General features: G+C 38.4%; 2 protein-coding genes across 3 annotated transcripts; both read right to left on the bottom strand.

The window, feature by feature from the left end:
• Window positions 1–594: 594 nt before the first annotated feature.
• LOC105187762 (keratin, type II cytoskeletal 1) lies at window positions 595–6,353 on the bottom strand. Of its 2 annotated transcripts, none has more exons than XM_011148759.3 (6): window positions 6,178–6,353; window positions 5,092–5,262; window positions 4,403–4,783; window positions 1,731–1,887; window positions 1,211–1,300; window positions 595–1,115 (listed from the first exon to the last, which is right to left on the bottom strand). In XM_011148759.3, exons 1-6 carry the CDS (start codon window positions 6,284–6,286, stop codon window positions 1,103–1,105), a joined length of 921 nt encoding a protein of 306 aa, XP_011147061.3. In that variant the 5' UTR covers window positions 6,287–6,353; the 3' UTR covers window positions 595–1,102. The 2 variants fall into 2 exon arrangements, with proteins under 2 accessions (XP_011147061.3, XP_025161234.1); XM_025305449.1 differs by having other exon boundaries at window positions 5,092–5,256; window positions 6,178–6,348.
• A 7,480-nt stretch (window positions 6,354–13,833) lies between these two features.
• On the bottom strand, window positions 13,834–18,529 carry LOC105187761 (keratin, type II cytoskeletal 1). Its single transcript, XM_011148758.3, has 6 exons — window positions 18,273–18,529; window positions 16,901–17,068; window positions 16,310–16,594; window positions 14,931–14,997; window positions 14,454–14,531; window positions 13,834–14,357 (listed from the first exon to the last, which is right to left on the bottom strand). The coding sequence occupies exons 1-6, from the start codon at window positions 18,379–18,381 to the stop codon at window positions 14,339–14,341; spliced, it is 726 nt and encodes a 241-aa protein (XP_011147060.2). The 5' UTR covers window positions 18,382–18,529; the 3' UTR covers window positions 13,834–14,338.
• Window positions 18,530–19,538: the final 1,009 nt, after the last annotated feature.

The following is a 19,538-nucleotide window of genomic DNA, read 5'->3' as shown; positions in this document are numbered from 1 at the left end:
ACGACTTTTTTTTTTGTGGGGCTGTGTTATTAGCTCATCTATAATTAAGGTGCAGAAATCAAAATAGATTTAATGTACTAAAGTTGTTTTTTCTTAAACCAGTCGGTGAAAAAAGCAATAGCTTTTACTATGAAAATAAGGTGTAATACGTACAGAGAGAATTTTATGAAATACAATTGCAACTACTTTTCACTATATCTTCATCACGGTATCTTTTTGGTTTCATACTACGAACAGAATAACCACTTACCTGAAATAATATGTGGCAGTCCTGAGAGGACTGTTAGGAATGAAAATAGGAGCACTACGGTAACAGCATAAACAACCATTTTGAGGCTGTTCAGTGTTGTCAGAATGCACTGGATACCGATTATTTTACTTCATTCTTTAAATAGTCAGTGACTCGATACACGTGTGATACTAACGTAATTATATAACGCGAAGCCATCGCCACACGGTTTCTCACGTTGCACGTTATCTTCTCGGTGCTTTTCTTAGAGAATAAAAAAACGTCGGTAATATATAATTACAGTGGTAATAACATCTCTCTGTTTTTTAAGGAATTACTAAAATCTAGTAAACGGCTACACCGAAAAAACTTTATGCATTATTCATTTATTGATAAGTCTTATCGTGTATTTTTATTTCTTGAAACAAACATTTCAAACCATTATTTATTGCACGCTCTGCGATCGTAAAGATATTTGTAAGCGCAACATTGTTCTGGGAAATTAAATCTATGAAAGGGTATGTATTAATCTTCCGAATCTATCGATGATTAATTACTGTCGTCACTACATCTTGATGATATGCGAATGAAGCAAATAGACGATTAGCTTTACTATAATCCTTTACTATAATAAATTGCTGCTTAAATCCCAATATTATTGTAATTAGTTGAAAAACAAGTTACATAACATATTTTTTCATCATTAAAATAGTTAATGCATGAAACGGTTGCTCCTGATTATTCATACTCAAAATTGTAGACACTAGTGGAGTATTATCCAAAATGACACTTAAATACCCGCGATAAAAAAGTTGCGAGTAATAATCATATATGATGGCAACATGTTCACGTGGTTACGCGTGCTTCTCTCGCTCATTTCCCTCCCCTGGAAGAGAAAGTGACGTATTAATTTGTTGCGAGCGTTCGATAGCGTACAAAATTAATCTTCTGCAGTTTCGGTACTGCAGTTTTGGTACTCACCAACCGCTGGAGGAAGATTGCGCCGAAGCCTGCGCAGAGGACTGGGAATAGCTGCCGCCGCCGCCGCCGCCGTAACCGCCGCCGCCGCCGCTGGTTTATTGGGAAAGCAACAATGTCATGATTAATGAGAATTCGAACGTAACAGTATAACGTAACAATATAAAGTACGTCGACGATGGCTTAACCATGCAGATAATGGCGGATATTTTAAGAGTTGTTTGAATATAAATGAAAATACTAAATTGAATTCGCTAAGATTCTGGATAAAACGCAATTTTCATGCGCGAATAAACCAGCAGGCAAATCTCTGGTTTCAGACGGTTAAAGCAAACGAAAGTATCGCGACCGTTAAACACCTCTCTCTCTCTCTCTCTCTCTCTCTCTCTCTCTCTGCCTGTCTCGTTAAAGTTTCTTGGATGGAAACTATTGTGTTCGGCGATAATTGGCAGACGATTGCATGAGTTCACGTGCGCGATCCATCGTCACGTTCTGTGAGTAGTATCGTGTTGAAAGTACATACCCGCAACTGTTGCAGCCGCCGCCTGGATAACCACCGCCACCGCTTGGATAACCACCGCCACCGCTTGGATAACCACCGCCACCGCCTCCATGTCCTCTTCTATGTCCATGTCCATGTCCAGTTCCAATGGGTACAATTACAATTGGTATTTGTAGTCCTGAACAAAGCGTGTCCCTGTTAGAACGCAGTTACGATCGGCTCCAGCAAAAAATGGCGTATGTATTAGGTGTGTGAATTAATTCGGTCCGTTTTTTCTTCCAAAGAAGACTTTAGTATGAAGAAACATGAAAAAATACACTAATGAAAGTATTTGCCATCGCTTGCTATTATTTTTTCCCATCTGTCTGGCAGTTGTTGCATTTCGTGACGGGAAAACGACTCGTCCTTCGAAGCGATCCATTTATTGAGCCATTTCTCTATTTCTTCATAATTGTTGAAATGCTGGTCCGAAAGCCCGTGTTCCATCCATCTGAACAAGTGATAATCAGATGGAGCAATGTCTGGTGAATATAGCGGGTGAGGTAAAATGTCTCAGCCAAGTGCTTCCAAGGTGGCCTTTACAATCTTTTCAACATGTGACCGAGCGTTATCGTGCTGGAAGATCACTTTGTCTGTTTGCATATTCCGGCCGCTTATTCTTCAATACGTTGTTTAAACGGATCAATTGTTGTTAGTAGAGTTCGGCAATGATGGTTCGGCTCTATTTTAATAGTTCATGATACACTATACCCTTCTGGTTCCACTATATACAGAACATTACTCTCTTGCCGTGAATATTCCGCTTTGGTATCGATGTGGATGGTTTTCTTGGATCGCTAATGGATTTCCTTCGTTTGGGATTTTCGAAATATATCCACTTTTCGTTTCCAGTTACAATATGATGCAAAAAACTTTTTCTTTTTTGCCTGACAAGCAAAATTTCAGACATGGTTCTTCGCCTCTCGATGTCTCTTTCTTTCAATTCTTTCGTATGACACCCATCTTCCTTCTTTGTAAATCTTTCCCATGGCTGTCAAACGCACAGAAATTGTTGATCGATCAACATTCAACAATTGTGCGAGCTTATGTTGCGATTGACATGGATCTTCATTGATTAGCGCCTGCAATTCTTCGTCCTCAAACTTCTTCGGCTGACCTGGACGAGGTTTGTCATCGACACTGAAATCATCCCTTTTGACACGTCGAAACCATTCTCTGCATGATTTATCGGTGGAAGTACTTTCACTATAACCTTCTACAAGCATTCGATGAGCTTCAGCGGCTGTTTTCTTCAAATGAAAATAGAAAATGAGAATAGGAAATGATGCTTTTTTGGCTCGAATTTTGACATTTTCGAATCAGATAAACACTATGTTATTGTTACAAACCCAAACGTTTATCAATTGAATATTATTGCCAGATATCAAAACTAAAAAATAAAGCTTTTGGCAGACATTAGAGGTTAGAAAATTATATAGTACAGCAATTGACCGCCAGATGGACCGAATTAATTCATACACCTAATAGTATTAGTGTCCTGTTAAGGTGTGACGTTAAGTATGGTGTTATGACCTGCAAGTTTTGGCAAAACGCTCCGACATTAGTTACCGAGGAGAGCCAAGCGAGTAAAAAAATTTGTGTTATTGTTTCAATCAAAATTAAAATTATTCGGTTAAAATTAGCTCATTAAAATTGTCCAGTATTTTATCAGTGTTGTTAGTATCTCTCTTACGTGTAAAGTTTCACCAATGTTACATTTCCGTAATTAGCAAGTAAGGTACTTTACATGCAATTGTCGTGGTTTCTACACATCATTTTGTATCGAAAAATCATTCGGCAACTCGATGGAATAAGATCATACCTCAAATCGTTTCATTAGTATTCAATTGTTATCATCGTATTTGTTTTTCTTTTTCTTCTCTTTTTCTCTATAAAATGATATATGCATGATTGTGCAAGAGTGAGCGAAGAAAACTTTTATCACATAATATATCATATTGTCGCGCAATCGCGACATATTCATATCGAAGACCAAATTTATATATTATAACAATCAAATAATTGTTTGTTCGGATATCTTCCTAGCTTTATAGCGTGAATATATCCAGTTAAACTAGTGCAACACTTTCTCAGCATACGAATGTCAACATTTCCCAGAAAAATTCTTTTCGTGTAAGTCATTAAATTCTTTTGGTGTAAGTCATTTCTAGATATAAGATTATGCGAGAATCAAGAATCATCCGTGATTCACTTTACTGAAACTAGGAAAGTCTTGAGAAAATATTAGCGCGGTCATCGGTGTGCATCTCGATTCTTAGAAATATATATAGTAAACAACTCACTCTCGCCAACCAATTCACGCGATATTCTGACGCAATTATTAGGCGATTGCTTACATGACATTACAGTTACACGCAAACGTGCTCAAGAACCTGCACGTATATTAAAGACATGCCCCGAAGCTACCGGGTTATTCTCTCGATCGCAAATCTCTCGGCAACCCTGAAGACTGTCTTTTTCTTTTTCTTTTCTCAGTAAACACACGAATCACATCACTGTATAATTTTGTCAACCATTTTCGAGATATCGCATAGTTTAATGCACTGAGAACCAGGAACTTCATCGTTGATCATTGTTTATTTTAAAAGTCAAATATACTAGAATACTGCACGTATCAATCTACGTATACTTACCATATCCGCCACCACCGCTAGGAGGATAATTGCCGCCACCGCCAGAAGGATAACCGCCGCCACATGTGCGACAGTAACCACCCATATCATACCCACCCCTGTATCCACCTCCTCCTCCGCCACCACCACACTTTAAACAAATGGTTCTCTTTTCACGGGGTTTCATGTCATCGTGCGGCTTTGAAGCCGCTTCCACCATATTCTGCGCCTCTTCTTTACTCAATTTCAACTTGAGCATCTTCGTCTTGCCGTTATGATTGACCTTATCGACCTTGTAACCTTCGCCCTGCAACTGCCCAGCGAAATCGTCGAGGTCAACCAGTAGATGTTCTTTTTCCTCCTCATCGTTCTCAACCACTAGAAGAACGATGGCCAATGGCTCTGCGAAGATATGATTTTTCTCCAATCACTGATTCGTTTTTATTCTATTTACGCTTACCATTTATTATATTCCTCTTTTTAATTTTAATTAAGAAGAAATACGGTGAAGGATGGATATAATATTTCATGTGTCGCTTCATGTCGTGATTTTGAGTTCGTCGTAGATTTTCAATTTCAAGTTTTTTAGGAAGAATTGACTTTCAATAGAATTATCCCAGTGAACAAGATGGAGTCTCGTACAGAAATTCATATAAAATATAACGGACAAGATCTTTCTATCTACGGTCGTGCACACAGTCTGTACTTACCCAGTATGTCTGGTACAGCCTCGATAATTTCATTCTGAAACATTTCCTCCGGCTTATTGCTACTACTGTTTTTTACGGCGTATAGATTAAGGACGAACACTGTTGTATGATGTTCCTTCTCTATTGGAGGCGGTTGCAAGTCGGTCGGCAATGTGTGATTCTCGTCTATTACTGTGATAAAAATGAGCCGGTCATTATGTGAGAAAAAATATGAAGAGGTTACGTCAACTAACGTGAAGTAATAATTTTAAATTAATTGCGATTGAATTTATTCCGGCGCGTAAATCCACGTCACTGTTATTTTCAAAGAAAAACTTGATCTTTCTCACGTTATTATACAATACATGTTGAAACGGCCACGAAATCTCTGCTTGGTTTTTCTCGAAATTTTTCTACATGACGTTTAAAATTATAACGAATGGAGTTGTTGAAATAATGAAAATATCGCAAAGTGCGAAGCTATTACTATCGAGATCCGTCGAGCAATGGTAATTCTGTGAAACGTTAAAAATTTCTGCTCCAAGTATATATCATCATTGTAAATTCGCGTGTCCTCTGAGTTATCTGAATGTTAATATTATGTAAATAAATGCTAGCTGCACGCAAGTATAAATGCAAGTATATATCATTCCCGTTAAACAATTATTATCGACAAAAGATTACGGAATGCACACGTGGTAACACCTTAAATTTGCGTGACCTCTGAGTTATCTGAATGTTAATATTATGTAAATAAATGCTAGTTGTTTTTAGTACTAAACCGCGTTGAACTGTTAGAGCGACAAGAATTGTCGCAAAATATTCAGTGACAGTTTAATTTACTGAAGAGTAACACACGTGCAAGGTATTGCACGTATTTTGAAGAAGTCGCACTTGCGCGGATAGAACAGATTACGTTAAATAGAAAAGTCCTCTACCATTTTTGAAACATGCAGAGTTTCGAATGATTATGACGATTTACCAATCTTCTTTTGCTAATGACTTAAAATTTTCCATAATTATTTAGGAAATGCTAAAGGACTTTTTTTCCTTAAACCAATCGATGAATCTTCTTGGTTTCACGCTACTAATAGTCTAATAACTTACCTGGAATGACAGTTGGCAACCCTAAGAGGGCCGTCACGAATGAAAATAAGAACACTAGGTTAAAAGCGCGAACAGCCATCGTGTTCGGTATTGCCAGGATGTACTGCATGCAGATCCTCTTATCTCGGTGCTTTTATAGTCATCGATTCGACGTGTGTGCGATCCTGATGTAATTATGTAAGATGAAGCCACCTCCATGCCGCTTTCCGCGCTGCATGCCGCATTGCGCTGGATCGGACGCAGATTTTTGAATTTTCCGGGGGAATCCCCTTCGCTATAAACATGTGTCTTGGGACGTCTCGCCGAAAGACAAACGTGCAATTGGAATAATGAGTACGAGTTCGTAGTAAACGCGAAGTAAAATTATATGGAAGGGAACGAGACAGACTTCGTGACTCGATAGTGAAAAAGAGAGAAGAAGCGCGGCGCGAAATCTTCATGCGCAAATATCTTATGGTTTACCAGCGTTAATCATGCTCATGCGTATAAATGATATCGAAGATATTCAAGATGTAAAACATGAATAAGTTGACACCGCGATGATCTCGCAAAATTTCTTAAACGCAGTGTCTTCTCTCGTGAAGATGCGAGCAGCAAAGTTGCTCGGACACTGCGTAACATCGTCGCAATTTTATTTTTAGCACTGCGTTCCTCACTACGGTCTCATTAAAAACATCGACCGGCAGGCTTTTGAGCAAACGTGAAAAATGTGTTCGGCTGAGTCCGTCTTTAAACCGCGGAGACTCGACTATTTGAAAGGGGGAATACCGTGCGCGCACACACAGGAAACAAGTACTCGATGTGACCAATAATTTCTTCGTACATAATTTCCAGAGTGCACGTTCGCGTGCACGCGCGCGCGCGTAAAGGAAAAAAGAAAAAAGGAGAGAAAACATCTTTATAGCAGTAGAATAGCTAGGCCGGTTCTAACTTAGGAGTGCTGAGGGGGACGCGGGGAAGCGGGGAACCCAGGGCGTATGACGTCGCACGGGGAAGGGGAACTCAGAGTGGGGTATGACGTCACGCTAGCAAGGTGAATGCTGCGACGTCACGCATATGTCAGTTATACTTTTTATTACAATTTTTAAATACTGCAATGTAATGACACTGGGTACTACAATATCACATTTTGACGAAAAAACATTCTTGTCAATCATCGGCGTTAGACTGCTGATACCAAATCGTAGGCTGATACCAAACCTATTGTTATATCAGATAAAGAAAAATGGTATGCACGTCACGTATATGTCGAAAGGCGACGTCACGCATACGTCAGAGAAAAAAATACATGCCGGGATGTTGCTTGACTCGAACTTAAGCCCTCGTGGCTAGTATACAACGCTCCAACCTCCTAAATCACCGTCGCCTATTGATAGTAGATATCTAGTTAAGGTTTCCAACGTGTGTATGATGACGTCATGCATATGTACAGAGAAAAATATGCCGAGAGATGTTATATTAATTTTAAAAAGTTAATTAATACATTTAATTAAAATATTAAAAAGTTCATTATCAGCTCAACCCATTATCTATCATGCATGCAGTTCCAGTCAAAGAGGCTCGACCTACACAATCTAAGGTTTGAACCTATACAGTAGTTGGTATATTTTTGTCGAAGAAAGGATGTGGTCTAAAGTAAAAAAAATACATATATCATATAACAAAATAAATTATTTCTCAGAATAAACATTTTATTTGTTCACAACTTCGTAATACATGATATTTTTCAAAGCGCATGCCAACAGCTCACAATCAACAAGTGACTCACAGTCAAAGCCGGCGCTTTCACGTATCGCTTTTACCACATAACACATTTCGGTAATATTTTTCTCTCGAAGAATATTTACAAAAGTTTGAAATTTTGAACTAACGAGATGCGTATTTTCGGACAACCACATATACATATGATTAATACAATGTTCATAAGTAAATGACATGTTCGTGATAGCAGGTTTCAAATACAAACACTTAGGAGACAGCGTTAATTTTACAATTTTTGAATCATTTATCTTACACAATTCCACTATTAAATCTCGAATCCGTAGCGGAAAGTACTATGGCTTGTTCGTTTCCAGAAGTCATTATATAACAACATGATTTCCCATCCGTTTTCTCCAAGTTTTTGTATGTAATATTAGTTGATTACCGCGATTATTACCGAGGACTATTTCCATAGATTGTACAGTGATTCCAATCTCCAAATACTTATGTGACGTCAAAGCGTATCTGCGACCAGGATACGAGTAGCATGACGTGGCTCAGGAATGCTATAAAAATATAATAAATGTATACATTTAAGAATTCAACCGGGAAAGTGCACACAAAGTACCAAATTCACATTGATACTCACTTCTCACGTTTTCTCTTGCATGGTGGAGCCTCGATGCATTCGTCGTACTTTTGTTCCCACGCGAGGTCATCCTCATGTTGAACAGGCATGTAATAATTTGCTTATTTAGCGTTCACTTCGACACTGTACATTTTGGCTTTACTGTATGTGGAAGCTACTGCCGAACCTTGTGTTTACAAAGCGACTGATGAAACAATATGCAGGAGCTCCTTTTAATACAGGCAAATTTCCCCCGCCAATGTTGTATCCCCTCCTTCGTTTTCTTCAGAGTTATCAATATTTGTAATGCACCTATCAATATATTTTCCGAAACTAGATAATAATTCTCTGGCACAGCGTTGTTGCCAATCAATTAAACAGTCATATGTCGATGATATAATTAGGAAATTGAACGAACTTACGGTGAAGTTCGATTGTAATTTATGCTTTTTCGTCTGGATGAATATATGTAGTCGCGCTTCGTCGCGCTTCCCTAACAGGATATTTAAAAGGCAAAGAATAAACGCATCTTGTCGTCTAACAAGCGTGCATCTCGCCTTGGCTACTCCGTCAACAACGTCGCTGCTCGCGCTTGCGCCATTATTTAAACAATGCCAAATCTGGTAAAGGGAATGGAAGGGTGGGAGTGTCCATCCGGGCGAGAAAGTATAATTACAACTGAACTTTACCGTAAGTTCGTTCAATTTCCTAATTAAGCAAGTTCTCGTCCGGATGGATATATGTAGATGTTTAACCCACAGATTTGGCAGAAGAGTACAGTAAAGATAGACAAGAAGACTGTGTTGAGAATGTTAAGAGTTATACAATTGAGACTTTACATAGTAAGAATGGTAGATTGGAAAATAGAATCCGAAACAACTGGTCTATTATAAAAACGAGCAAAAACATCGGAGGATTTACTCCAACCGGCAGTACGACGAATCTTGTTTATATTAATGCCTCTGCTGGCGGCAAGCGAAGTAGAGGCATGGCAAGTAGAATGCGCAGAAAAAATTGAAACGTCTATACCTGACGTCCTGGCTTCCAGTACGGATTTAACCCACCGATCTATTGTCTGAGAAGAGACCGAGAAATAAGGTTTACAATATGAAATAAAAAACGCGTCACAATTAAGGCGACGAAGGTCCGCGGTACGCTCCAGATAAAGATGTAAAGGGTGTCCCAAAATTCACGCAAGATTTGAATTTTGTGCCATTTGTGCGGTAAAGTGTTGCCAACGAAAAAAAAAGACAGCGTGACAGCTGACAGTTTAGAGTTTTTAAACTGACCATGCACAGCGTGGAAAGTTCGTTGAATGGGTTATGGAACAACAACAAGTGGATGCTGATTTTTCGAACAAAATCATCTTCAGCGATGAAGCTCATTTTCATCTTGATGGCTTGGTTAATCGGCAAAATTGTCGCATTTGGGGTTCAGAAAATCCGCGAGTGATTGTTGAGAAACAAATGCATCCACAACGTGTCACTGTTTGGTGCGGATTTTGGGCTGGAGGCATCATCGGACCATTCTTCTTCGAAAATGCGGCTGGTCAGGCAATAACAGTTAATGGTGCTCGCTATCGCGATGATAATCCAGTTTTTTGTGTCTAAATTGCAAGATATGGATGTGGACGACATGTGGTTTCAACAAGACGATGCCACATGCCATACAGCCCGAGAAACAATTCAATTACTGCATGAGTCATTTCCTGGTCGTGTAATTTCCCGTTTTGGTGATCAGATTTGGCCGCCCAGATCATGCGATTTAACGCCGTTGAGCTTTTTTTCGGGAGGTTTTTGAAGTCTAAGGTTTATGCCAACAAGCCCATGACCATCTACGCCTTGAAGGAGGAAATTGAGCGCTGTATCAACGAAATTCAGCCACATTTATGCAAAACGGTCATGGAAAATTTCAACAAAAGAGTGCATTTGTGCCAGCAAAGCCGTGGAGGCCATTTACCCGATATGTTATTCCATACCAAACCCTATACTATATACTTTATGAATCAATAAAAAATTTACAATTTTTAATTATAAACCTGTGTTTTCTATCAAAATTACTTCTTGCGTGAATTTTGGGACACCTTTTATAAGAGAAAAAAGACAGAGTTCCGGCTTTTCTAAGAAAGGTTTAAAAACGAGCATGGGCTGAGCGCGTCCGATCCCTGAAGTTTTAAGACGAGTAGGGATGCGAATGATTAGAGAATCCGTGATAACAATATTTGAACGCTGAATGGCGGTGAGAGTCTGCATGTGTTGAGCAGTTGTAAAGGCGAAAAGAGTAACTAATTTCTTAGATATAAGTTCAAGAGATAAAGTAGAATATGGATACAACCCAGCTAGGTAAACAATAATAGGAGATGGATCCCAAGTAAAATCATAACGTGGACGCGATGGTTTTAAGGCGGCCACATCCTTAAAAAAATGCTTAATTAAGAGATGGGATCCAATATCGGCGGAAGAAATAAGAGAGATTGCAGAATGGTAAATGTTTAACGATGAGTAGGATCCTGTATTCGCAAGACACGAAGACAAGAAATCCAAAACGGAAACAGTAGACGGAGAAAAACTATCCTCACGGTTCTGTTGAAAAAACTGCCACCAGAGCTTCAGTGGTCTAGACTCTAGAGTACTGGGAAAAGGTGGAAGGTGTGAGTGATGCGAGCATGATGTCAACTGCTGAAACCGGTGTTCTCTTCTTCAGGAATGCTTGGCGGATAACCTCGCGACCGCCAGGGAAAGGTAAGACTATGCTGGATGAAACTCGTTGAAAGGGGAGGATAACATGCTAATATTAGAACTAAAATGAAGAAGCTGACCGATGAGAAGCTGATTAAATAAAGGAAACTAGGGTTGTGTAGGCCATCAAGGAACTACCAACACCCTTTCCGCCTTGTCAGAGATAATTTTGCGAAGGACTCGCAAAATCAAAATAAACGGAGGGAAAGCGAAGAAATAAAATTTACTCCAATCGAGGGAAAATGCGTCTATGGAGTGTGCTAATGGATCGGGAAGCCAGGAAACGAAACAAGGACATTTAGTATAGATTGAGGAAGCAAATAAGTCGATGTCAAAAGGGTCAAATCCCGATTCGATGCGATGAAAATAGTCGCATGAAAGAGACCACTCAGTTTCGGTAGAAACGATATGGGATTGAGCATCTGTCTCCACGTTCTGCGTCGAAGGAACGTACGCGGCGTAGAGAAATAAATCGCGATTCGCATACCGAGACCAAACCTGACGAGCCACGGCAGACAAATGTGGAAATGAAATCGAGCCCATGCAATGAATGTAAGATAGAGCGGTAGAATTGTCGATGCATAAGAGAAGATCACAATTGCGCAAATGAAAAGCAAACCAACGTAAACCGTGGAAAATAGCCAAAAGTTTAAGATAATTTGCATCAAATCACTGATTTTTGGACATAATATATAGTTATTCTTCACTACCTAAAAGTTTGATTTTTCGTAAAATTTACAAAACTATGTGTTCTAGACAACATTACATATCAAAGTGTGCGATTTTTTTACATGTAGCATGAACCTTCTTCTTTAAAACAAGCTAAGATAGAAGTCGATAGAACTATCTGTTTAAAATTTATTATTTTTTTTCGTAAGTGCAACATATAGGGTGTTTCGACTTGATATAACTCTGGCATTCCTTTAGAATAGGTCATTTTGGACCAAAAAGTTTACCATTTTGCAAACAACCACGCAAAATTTTAAATTATAAATTATTGAAAATGGCCCTATTTAGAGACTTTCTTAATTAACAACTTGAAACTTTGCATATTTATTTGCAAAATAATAAAGGGCTATTTTGTTCAGACTGATTTAATCTACAATTATATTATGGCTATTATGTCCAGCGATAGATATCAATATATTGAATTGTGAACCTTGAATCTTGAACCTGTCGCTAGACAAAATAGCCGTAATATAATTGTAGATTAGATCATTCTGAACAAAAAAGTCTTTTATCATTTTGTAAATAAATACACAAATTTTCAAGTCATTAATTAAAAAAGTCTCTAAATATGGCCATTTTCAATAATTAATAATTTAAAATTTTGCGTGGTTGTTTGCAAAATGGACTTTTTGGTCCAAAATGACCTAATCTAAAGGAATTCCAGAATTATATCGTAAGTCGAAACACTCTGTATATGCTCCAGAGGTAGGAAAAAGTTAAATTGCGTATAACTTTTGAACTAAGAGGGGATAAACGAAAATTCCAAAGAGGCATTCGTGAGCAAACGATGAGTAAACGAATGCAAAAAGCAAAAATTCGATTTTTTAATATTGGGGGGCCAGCTTCACACGGGTTACGCATATTCTGATACACATTTTTCGTCAGTTGACGATATACGAAATTTTATTATGACTTCGATTTCATTTGACTTTATAACCTCAAAGCTACCAAGTTTCTACCATGATAGGATTCGGCAACTGCCCAATGAATGGCATAAGCCCATAAGGACATCGATAACAACGGACAATGTTTCATTCATTAATTTTGTTCTTGACTTTTAAATAAAGATTAAAAATTGTCGAAAATCAGAAAAAATCAACTACTAGACGTTATAATATATTTCCATTACAGTTCTCTTTGCAAATTACAAATTGTTCGCGGTATAAATTCAATGTAAAACGTTGTCCATGTAATTGAATAGTTTTCTGTCTGGGGAATTTATAATTTTTTTTATCGACACATATACGTCGCATTTTTAACGCATTTTTAATTTTTAATGATCAAATTATTAGCTCATCTATAATTAAGGTGAGGAGGTCAAAATAAATTGAATGAACTAAAGTTGTTTTTTCTTAAACCAGTCGGTGAAAAAAGCAATATCTTTTACCATGAAAACAAGGTATAACACGAACAGAGAGAATTTTATGAAATACGATTGCAACAACTTTTCACTATATCTTCTTCACGGTGTCTTTTTGGTTTCATACTACGAACAGAATAACCACTTACCTGAAATAATATGTGGCAGCCTTGAGAGGACTGTTACGAATGAAAATAGGAGCATTACGGTAACAATATAAACGGCTATTTTGAAGCTGTTCAGTGTTGTCAGGGTGCACTGGATATCGATTCTTTTACCTCACGCCTTAAATAGTCAGCGACTCGATGTGTGTGTGTTACTAACGTAATTATATAACGCGAAGCCACCTCTACACGGTTTTTCACGTTGCACGTTATCTTCTCGGTGCTTTTCTTGGAGAATATGAAAACGTCGGAAATATATAATTATAGTGGTGATAACGTCTTTCTGTTTTTTAAGGAATTACTGAAATCTAGATATAAACGGCTACACAGAGAAAATTTTGTGCATTATTCATTTATTGAGAAGCTTTATCGTGTATTTTTATTTGTTGAAACAAACATTTCAAATCATTATTTATTGCACGCTCTGCGATCGTAAAGATGTTTGTAAGCGCAACATTGTTTTGGGAAATTAAATTTATGAAAGGGTATGTATTACTCTGCCGTATCTATCGATGATTAGTTACTGTCGTCACTCCTATCTTGATGATATGCGAATGAAGCAAGTAGACGATTAGCTTTATTATAATCCGTAAATTGCTGCTTAAATCCCAGTATTATTGTAATTAGTTGGAAAACAAACAGTTACATAACATATTTCTTGATCATTAAAATAGTTAATGCTTGGAACGATTGCTCATGATTATTCATACTCAAAATTGTAGACACTGGTGGGGTATTATCCAAAATGACACCTAAATGATGACACCCGCGATAAAAAAGTCGCGAGTAATAATCATATATGATGGCAACATGTTCACGTGGATACGCGTACTTTTCCTGCTCATTTCCTTCCCTTTCCCCTGTAAAAGAAAGTGACGTATTAATCTGTCGCGAGCGTTCGATAGCTTCCGAAATTAATTGTTCAGCAGTTTCGGTACTGCAGTTTCGGTACTCACCAACTGCCGGAGGAAGATTGCGCCGAAGCTGAGGACTGGGAATAGCTGCCGCTGCCGCCGCCGCCGCCGCCACCGCCACTGATTCATTGGGAAAGCAACAAAGTCATGATTAATGAGAATTTGAACGTAACTGTAATATAAAGTACGTCGACGATGGCTCAACCATGTATATATTGGCGGATATTTTAAGGGTTGTTTGAATATAAATGAAAATACTAAATTGAATTCGCTAAGATTCCGGATAGAACGCAATTTTCATGCGCGAACAAACCAGCAGGCAAATCTCTGGTTCCAGAGGTTAAAGCAAACGAAAATAGCGCTACCATTAAAAACCTCTATCTCTCTCTTTGCCTATCTCGTTAAAGTTTCCTGGATGGAAACGATTGTGTTCGGCAATAATTGGTAGACGATTGCATGAGTTCACGTGTGCGATCCATCGTCACGTTCTGTGAGTAGTATCGTGTTGAAAGTACATACCCGCAACTGCTGCAGCCGCCGCCTGGATAACCACCGCCACCGCCTGGATAACCACCGCCACCGCCTCCTGCAATTTCAATAGATAGGATTGCAATTGGTATAAAACCTATTTGTGGCCTGAACAAAGTGTGCCCTTGATAGATCGCAGTTACGATCGGCTCCAGCAAAAAATGGCGTATGTAGTGTTAGTGTTCTTTTAAGGTGTGACGTTAAGTATGGTATTATGACCCGCAAGTTTTGGCAAAACGCTCTGATATTAGTTGCCGAGGAGAGCCAAGCGAGTAAAAAAATATTGTTTCAATCAAGATTAAAATTATTCGGTTAAAATTAGTCGATTAAAATTGTCCAATACTTCATCAGTGTTGTTAGTATATCTCTTACGCATAAAGTTTCACTAATGTTACATTCCCGTAATTAGTAAATAAGGTGCTTTACATGCAATTGTCGTGGTCTCTACATATCATTTTGTATCGAAAAATCATTCGGCAACTCGATGGAATAAGATCATACCTCAAATCGTTTCATTAGTATTCAATTGTTATCATCGTATTTGTTTTTTTATTTTTTCTCTTTTTCTCTATAAAATGATATATGCATGCTTGTGCAAGACTGTGCGAAGAAAACTTTTATCGAATAATATATCATATTATCGCGTAACCGCGATATATTCATATCGAAGACAAAATTTATATATTATAACAATCAAATAATTGTTTGTTCGGATATCTTCCTAGCTTTACAGCGTGTATATATCTAGTTAAACTAGCGCGGCACTTTCTCAGCATACGAATGTCAACATTACCCAGAAAAATTCTTTTCGTGTAAGTCATTTTTAGATATAAGATTATGCGATCAAATCAAGAACCATCCGTGATTCACTTTACTGAAACTAGGAAAGTCTTGAGAAAATATTAGCGTGGTCATCGATGTGCATCTCGATTCTTAGAAATATATATAGTAAATAACTCACTCTGGCCAACCAATTCATGCGATATTCTGACGCAATTATTAGGCGATTGCTTACATAACGTTACAGTTACACGCAAACTTGCACGAAAATTAAAGATATGCACCGAAGCTACCGGGTTATCCTCTCGATCGCAAATCTCTCGGAAATCTCCCTGAAAACTGTCTTTTTCTTTTTCTTTTTTTCAATGAACACACCGATGGCGAATCACGTCACTGTATAATTTTGTCATCCATTTTCCCTCGTATAGTTTAATGCGAACCAGAACCAGAAACTTCATCGTTGATCATTGTTTATCCGATAAAAGTCACATATACCACGATACTGCACGTATCAACCTACACATATTCACCAAAACTGCCACCACCGCCAGAAATATAATTGCCGCCACAGGTGGAACAGTAATACCTACCCCAATGTCCACCTCCACCTCCGCCACCACCACACTTGGAACAAATGGTCCTCTTTTGACGGGGTTTCATGTCATCATGCGGCTTTGAAGCCGCTTCCACCATATTCTGCGCCTCTTCTTTACTCAATCTCAACTTGAGCACTTTCGTCATGCCGTTATGATTGATCTTATCGACTTTGTAACCTTCGCCCTGCAACTGCTCAGCGAAATCGTCGAGGTCAACCAGTAGATGTTCCTTTTCCTCCTCGTCGTTCTCCACCACTAGAAGGACGGTGGCCAATGGCTCTGCGAAGATATGATTTTTCTCCAATCACTGATTCGTTTTTACTCTATTCACGCTTATCATTTATTATATTCCTCTTCTTAATTTTAATTAAGAAGAAATATGGTGAAGGATGGATATAATATTTCATGTATCGCTTTATGTCGTGATTTTCAGTTCGTCGTGGATTTTCAATTTCAAGTTTTTCAGAAAGAATTGACTTTCAATAGAATTTTCCCGGTGAACATGATGGAGTCGTTCAGAAATTCATGTAAAATATAACGGACAAGATCTTTCTATCTACGGTCGTGCACACAGTCTGTACTTACCCAGTATGTCTGGTACAGCCTCGATAATTTCATTCTGATACATTTCCTCCGGCTCATTGCTACTACCGTTTTTCACGGCGTATAGATTAAGGACGAACACTGTTGCATGATGTTCCTTCTCGTCTATTGGCGGCGGTTGCAAGTCGGTCGGTAATGTGTGATTCTCGTCTATTAATGCGATGAAAATGAGCCGATCATTATGTGAGAAAAAATATGAAGAGGTTACGTCAACTAACGCAAAGTAGTAATCTTAAGTTAATCGCGATTAAATTTATTCCGGCGTGTGAATCCACACGTCATTGTTATTTTCAAAGAAAAACTTGATCTTTCTCACGTTATTATATGTCGAAACGACTACGAAATCTCTGCTTAGTTTTTCTCGAGATTTTTCTGACGTTTAAAATTATAACAAATGAAGTTGTTGAAATAATGAAAATATCGCAAACTGCGAGGCTACTGCTATCGAGATCCGTCGAGCAATGATAATTCTGTGTAACGTTAAAAATTTCTGCTCCAAGTATATATCATTCCTGCTAAACAATTATTATCGGCGAAAGATTACGGAATGCATAGGTGGTAACATTGTACATTCGCGTGTCCTCTAAGTTATCTGGATGTTAATATTATGTAAATAAATGCTAGTTGCGTGCAATTATAAATGCAAGTATATATCATTCCTGCTAAACAATTATTATCGACAACAGATTACGGAATGCAAACATGGTAATATCGTAAATTCGCGTGACCTCTGAGTTATCTGAATGTTAATATTATGTAAGTAAATTCTAGTTGTTTTTAGTACTAAACCGCGTTGAACTGTTAGAGCGATAAGAATTGTCGCAAAATACTCATTGCGACAGTTTAATTTACTGAAGAGTAACGTACGTGCAAAGTATTGCACGTACACAGAGAGAACAATTTAGTTGAATTTAACAAATGCTTATTTTGAATAGTCCAAATAAATTTTTTGTTTCGATCGAACGAAGTTTTGTTTGACGCATCAAAAATATTTTGTTGCAGCTTGTTCCAACGAAATGTTTTTGTTGCGTCAAACAAAATTTTGTTCGATCAATCAAAAAATCTATTTCGACTATTCCAAATAAGCATTTGTTAAATTCAACTAAATCGTTCTCTCTGTGTATTTTGAAGAAATCGCACGTGCGCGCATAGAACAGATTATGTTAAGTAGAAAAGTCCTCTACCATTTTTTAAACACGTAGAATTTTGAATGATTCTAACGATTTACCAATCTTCTTTTGCTAATGACTTAAAATTTTCCATAATTATTTAGGAAATGCTAAAGGACTTTTTTTTCCTCAAACCAATCGATGAATCTTCTTGGTTTCACGCTACCAACAGTCTAATCACTCACCTGGAATGACAGTTGGCAACCCTAAGAGGGCCGTCACGAGTGAAAATAAGAACACTAGGTTAAAAGCGCGAACAGCCATTGTGTTCGGTATTGCCAGGATGCACTGCATGCAGATCCTTTTATCTCGCCGCTTTTATAGTCGTCGATTCGACGCTTGTGTGATCCTGATGTAATTATGTAAGATGAAGCCACCTCCATGTCGCTTTCCGCGCTGCACGCCGCATCGCACTGGATCGGACGAAGATTTTTGAATTTTCCGGGGAAATCCCTCTCAGTGTAAGTATGTGCGCTCGCTTTGGGATGTCTTGCCGAAAGACAAACGTGCAGTTGGAATAATGAGTACAAGTTCATAGTAAATGCAAAATAAAATTACATGGAAGGGAACGAGACGGACTTCGTGATTCGATAGTGAAAGAGAGAGAAGAAGCGCGGCACGAAATCTTCATGCGCGAATATCTTACGGTTTACCAGCGTTAATCATGCTCATGCGCATAAATGATATCGAAGATATTCATCAAGATGTAAAACATGAACAAGTTGACACCGCGATGATCTCGCAAAATTTCTTAAACGCAGTGTCTTCTCTCGTGAAGATGCAAGCAGCAAAGTTGCTCGGACACTGCGTAACATTGTCGCAATTTTATTTTTAGCACTGAGTTCCTCACTATGGTCTCATTAAAAACATCGATCGGCAGGCACTTGAGCAAACGTGAAAAATGTGTTCGGCTGAGTCCATCTTTAAACCGGAGGCGCGACTACTTGAAAAGGGGAATACCGTGCGCGCACACACAGGAAATAAATACTCGACGTGATGAATAATTTCTTCGTAGATAATTTCCAGAGTGCACGTTCGCACGCGTAAAGGAAAAAAGAAAAAAGGAGAGAAAACATCTTTATAGCAGTAGAATAGTTAGGCCGGTTCTAACTTAGGAGTGCTGAGGGGGACGCGGGGAAGCGGGGAACCCAGTGCGCGGAGTATGACGTCGCGCGAGGAAGGGGAACTCAGGGTGGGGATATGACGTTATGCTAGCAAGATGGATGCAGCGACGTCACGCATACGTCAGTTATACAATATAACAAGTCACATCAATAACTCTATGATAAATATTTAGAAGTACCATAATCAGCTCCGATTTTAATGAGATTAGGCTCATTCGACGCGTTTTTGCACGAGAAACAAATTTTTCCTTTGGCAAAATCGTCGCTCAGTTCCGCGAAGCGAGATATGAAGTGTTAAAGCAGATCATAATTCAGAAGTTTACAGGA

This window comes from Harpegnathos saltator, unplaced genomic scaffold (assembly GCF_003227715.2).
Source record: "Harpegnathos saltator strain DR-91 unplaced genomic scaffold, Hsal_v8.6 scaffold696, whole genome shotgun sequence".
NCBI classification, from domain to species: Eukaryota; Metazoa; Arthropoda; class Insecta; order Hymenoptera; family Formicidae; genus Harpegnathos; species Harpegnathos saltator.
The sequence above is the reverse complement of the archived record's forward strand: the minus strand, read 5'-3'. Positions and strand labels throughout refer to the sequence as shown.

Excerpts from the sequence above, each read along its gene's own strand:
- LOC105187762 (XM_011148759.3), bottom strand. The coding sequence starts at position 6,286 with ATGCAGTACATCCTGGCAATACCGAACACGATGGCTGTTCGCGCTTTT. Across the intron at positions 1,888-4,402 it reads TAGCGGTGGTGGCGGATATG|GACTACAAATACCAATTGTA; the intron begins GTAAGTATACGT and ends CGCTTTGTTCAG. Across the intron at positions 1,301-1,730 it reads GGCGGCTGCAACAGTTGCGG|CGGCGGCGGCGGCGGTTACG; the intron begins GTATGTACTTTC and ends CCAATAAACCAG.
- LOC105187761 (XM_011148758.3), bottom strand. The coding sequence starts at position 18,381 with ATGCAGTGCATCCTGGCAATACCGAACACAATGGCTGTTCGCGCTTTT. Across the intron at positions 17,069-18,272 it reads GTTGCCAACTGTCATTCCAG|ACGAGAATCACACATTACCG; the intron begins GTGAGTGATTAG and ends TCGCATTAATAG. Across the intron at positions 14,998-16,309 it reads AGGTGGAGGTGGACATTGGG|GAGGCGGTGGCGGTGGTTAT; the intron begins GTAGGTATTACT and ends TTGAAATTGCAG.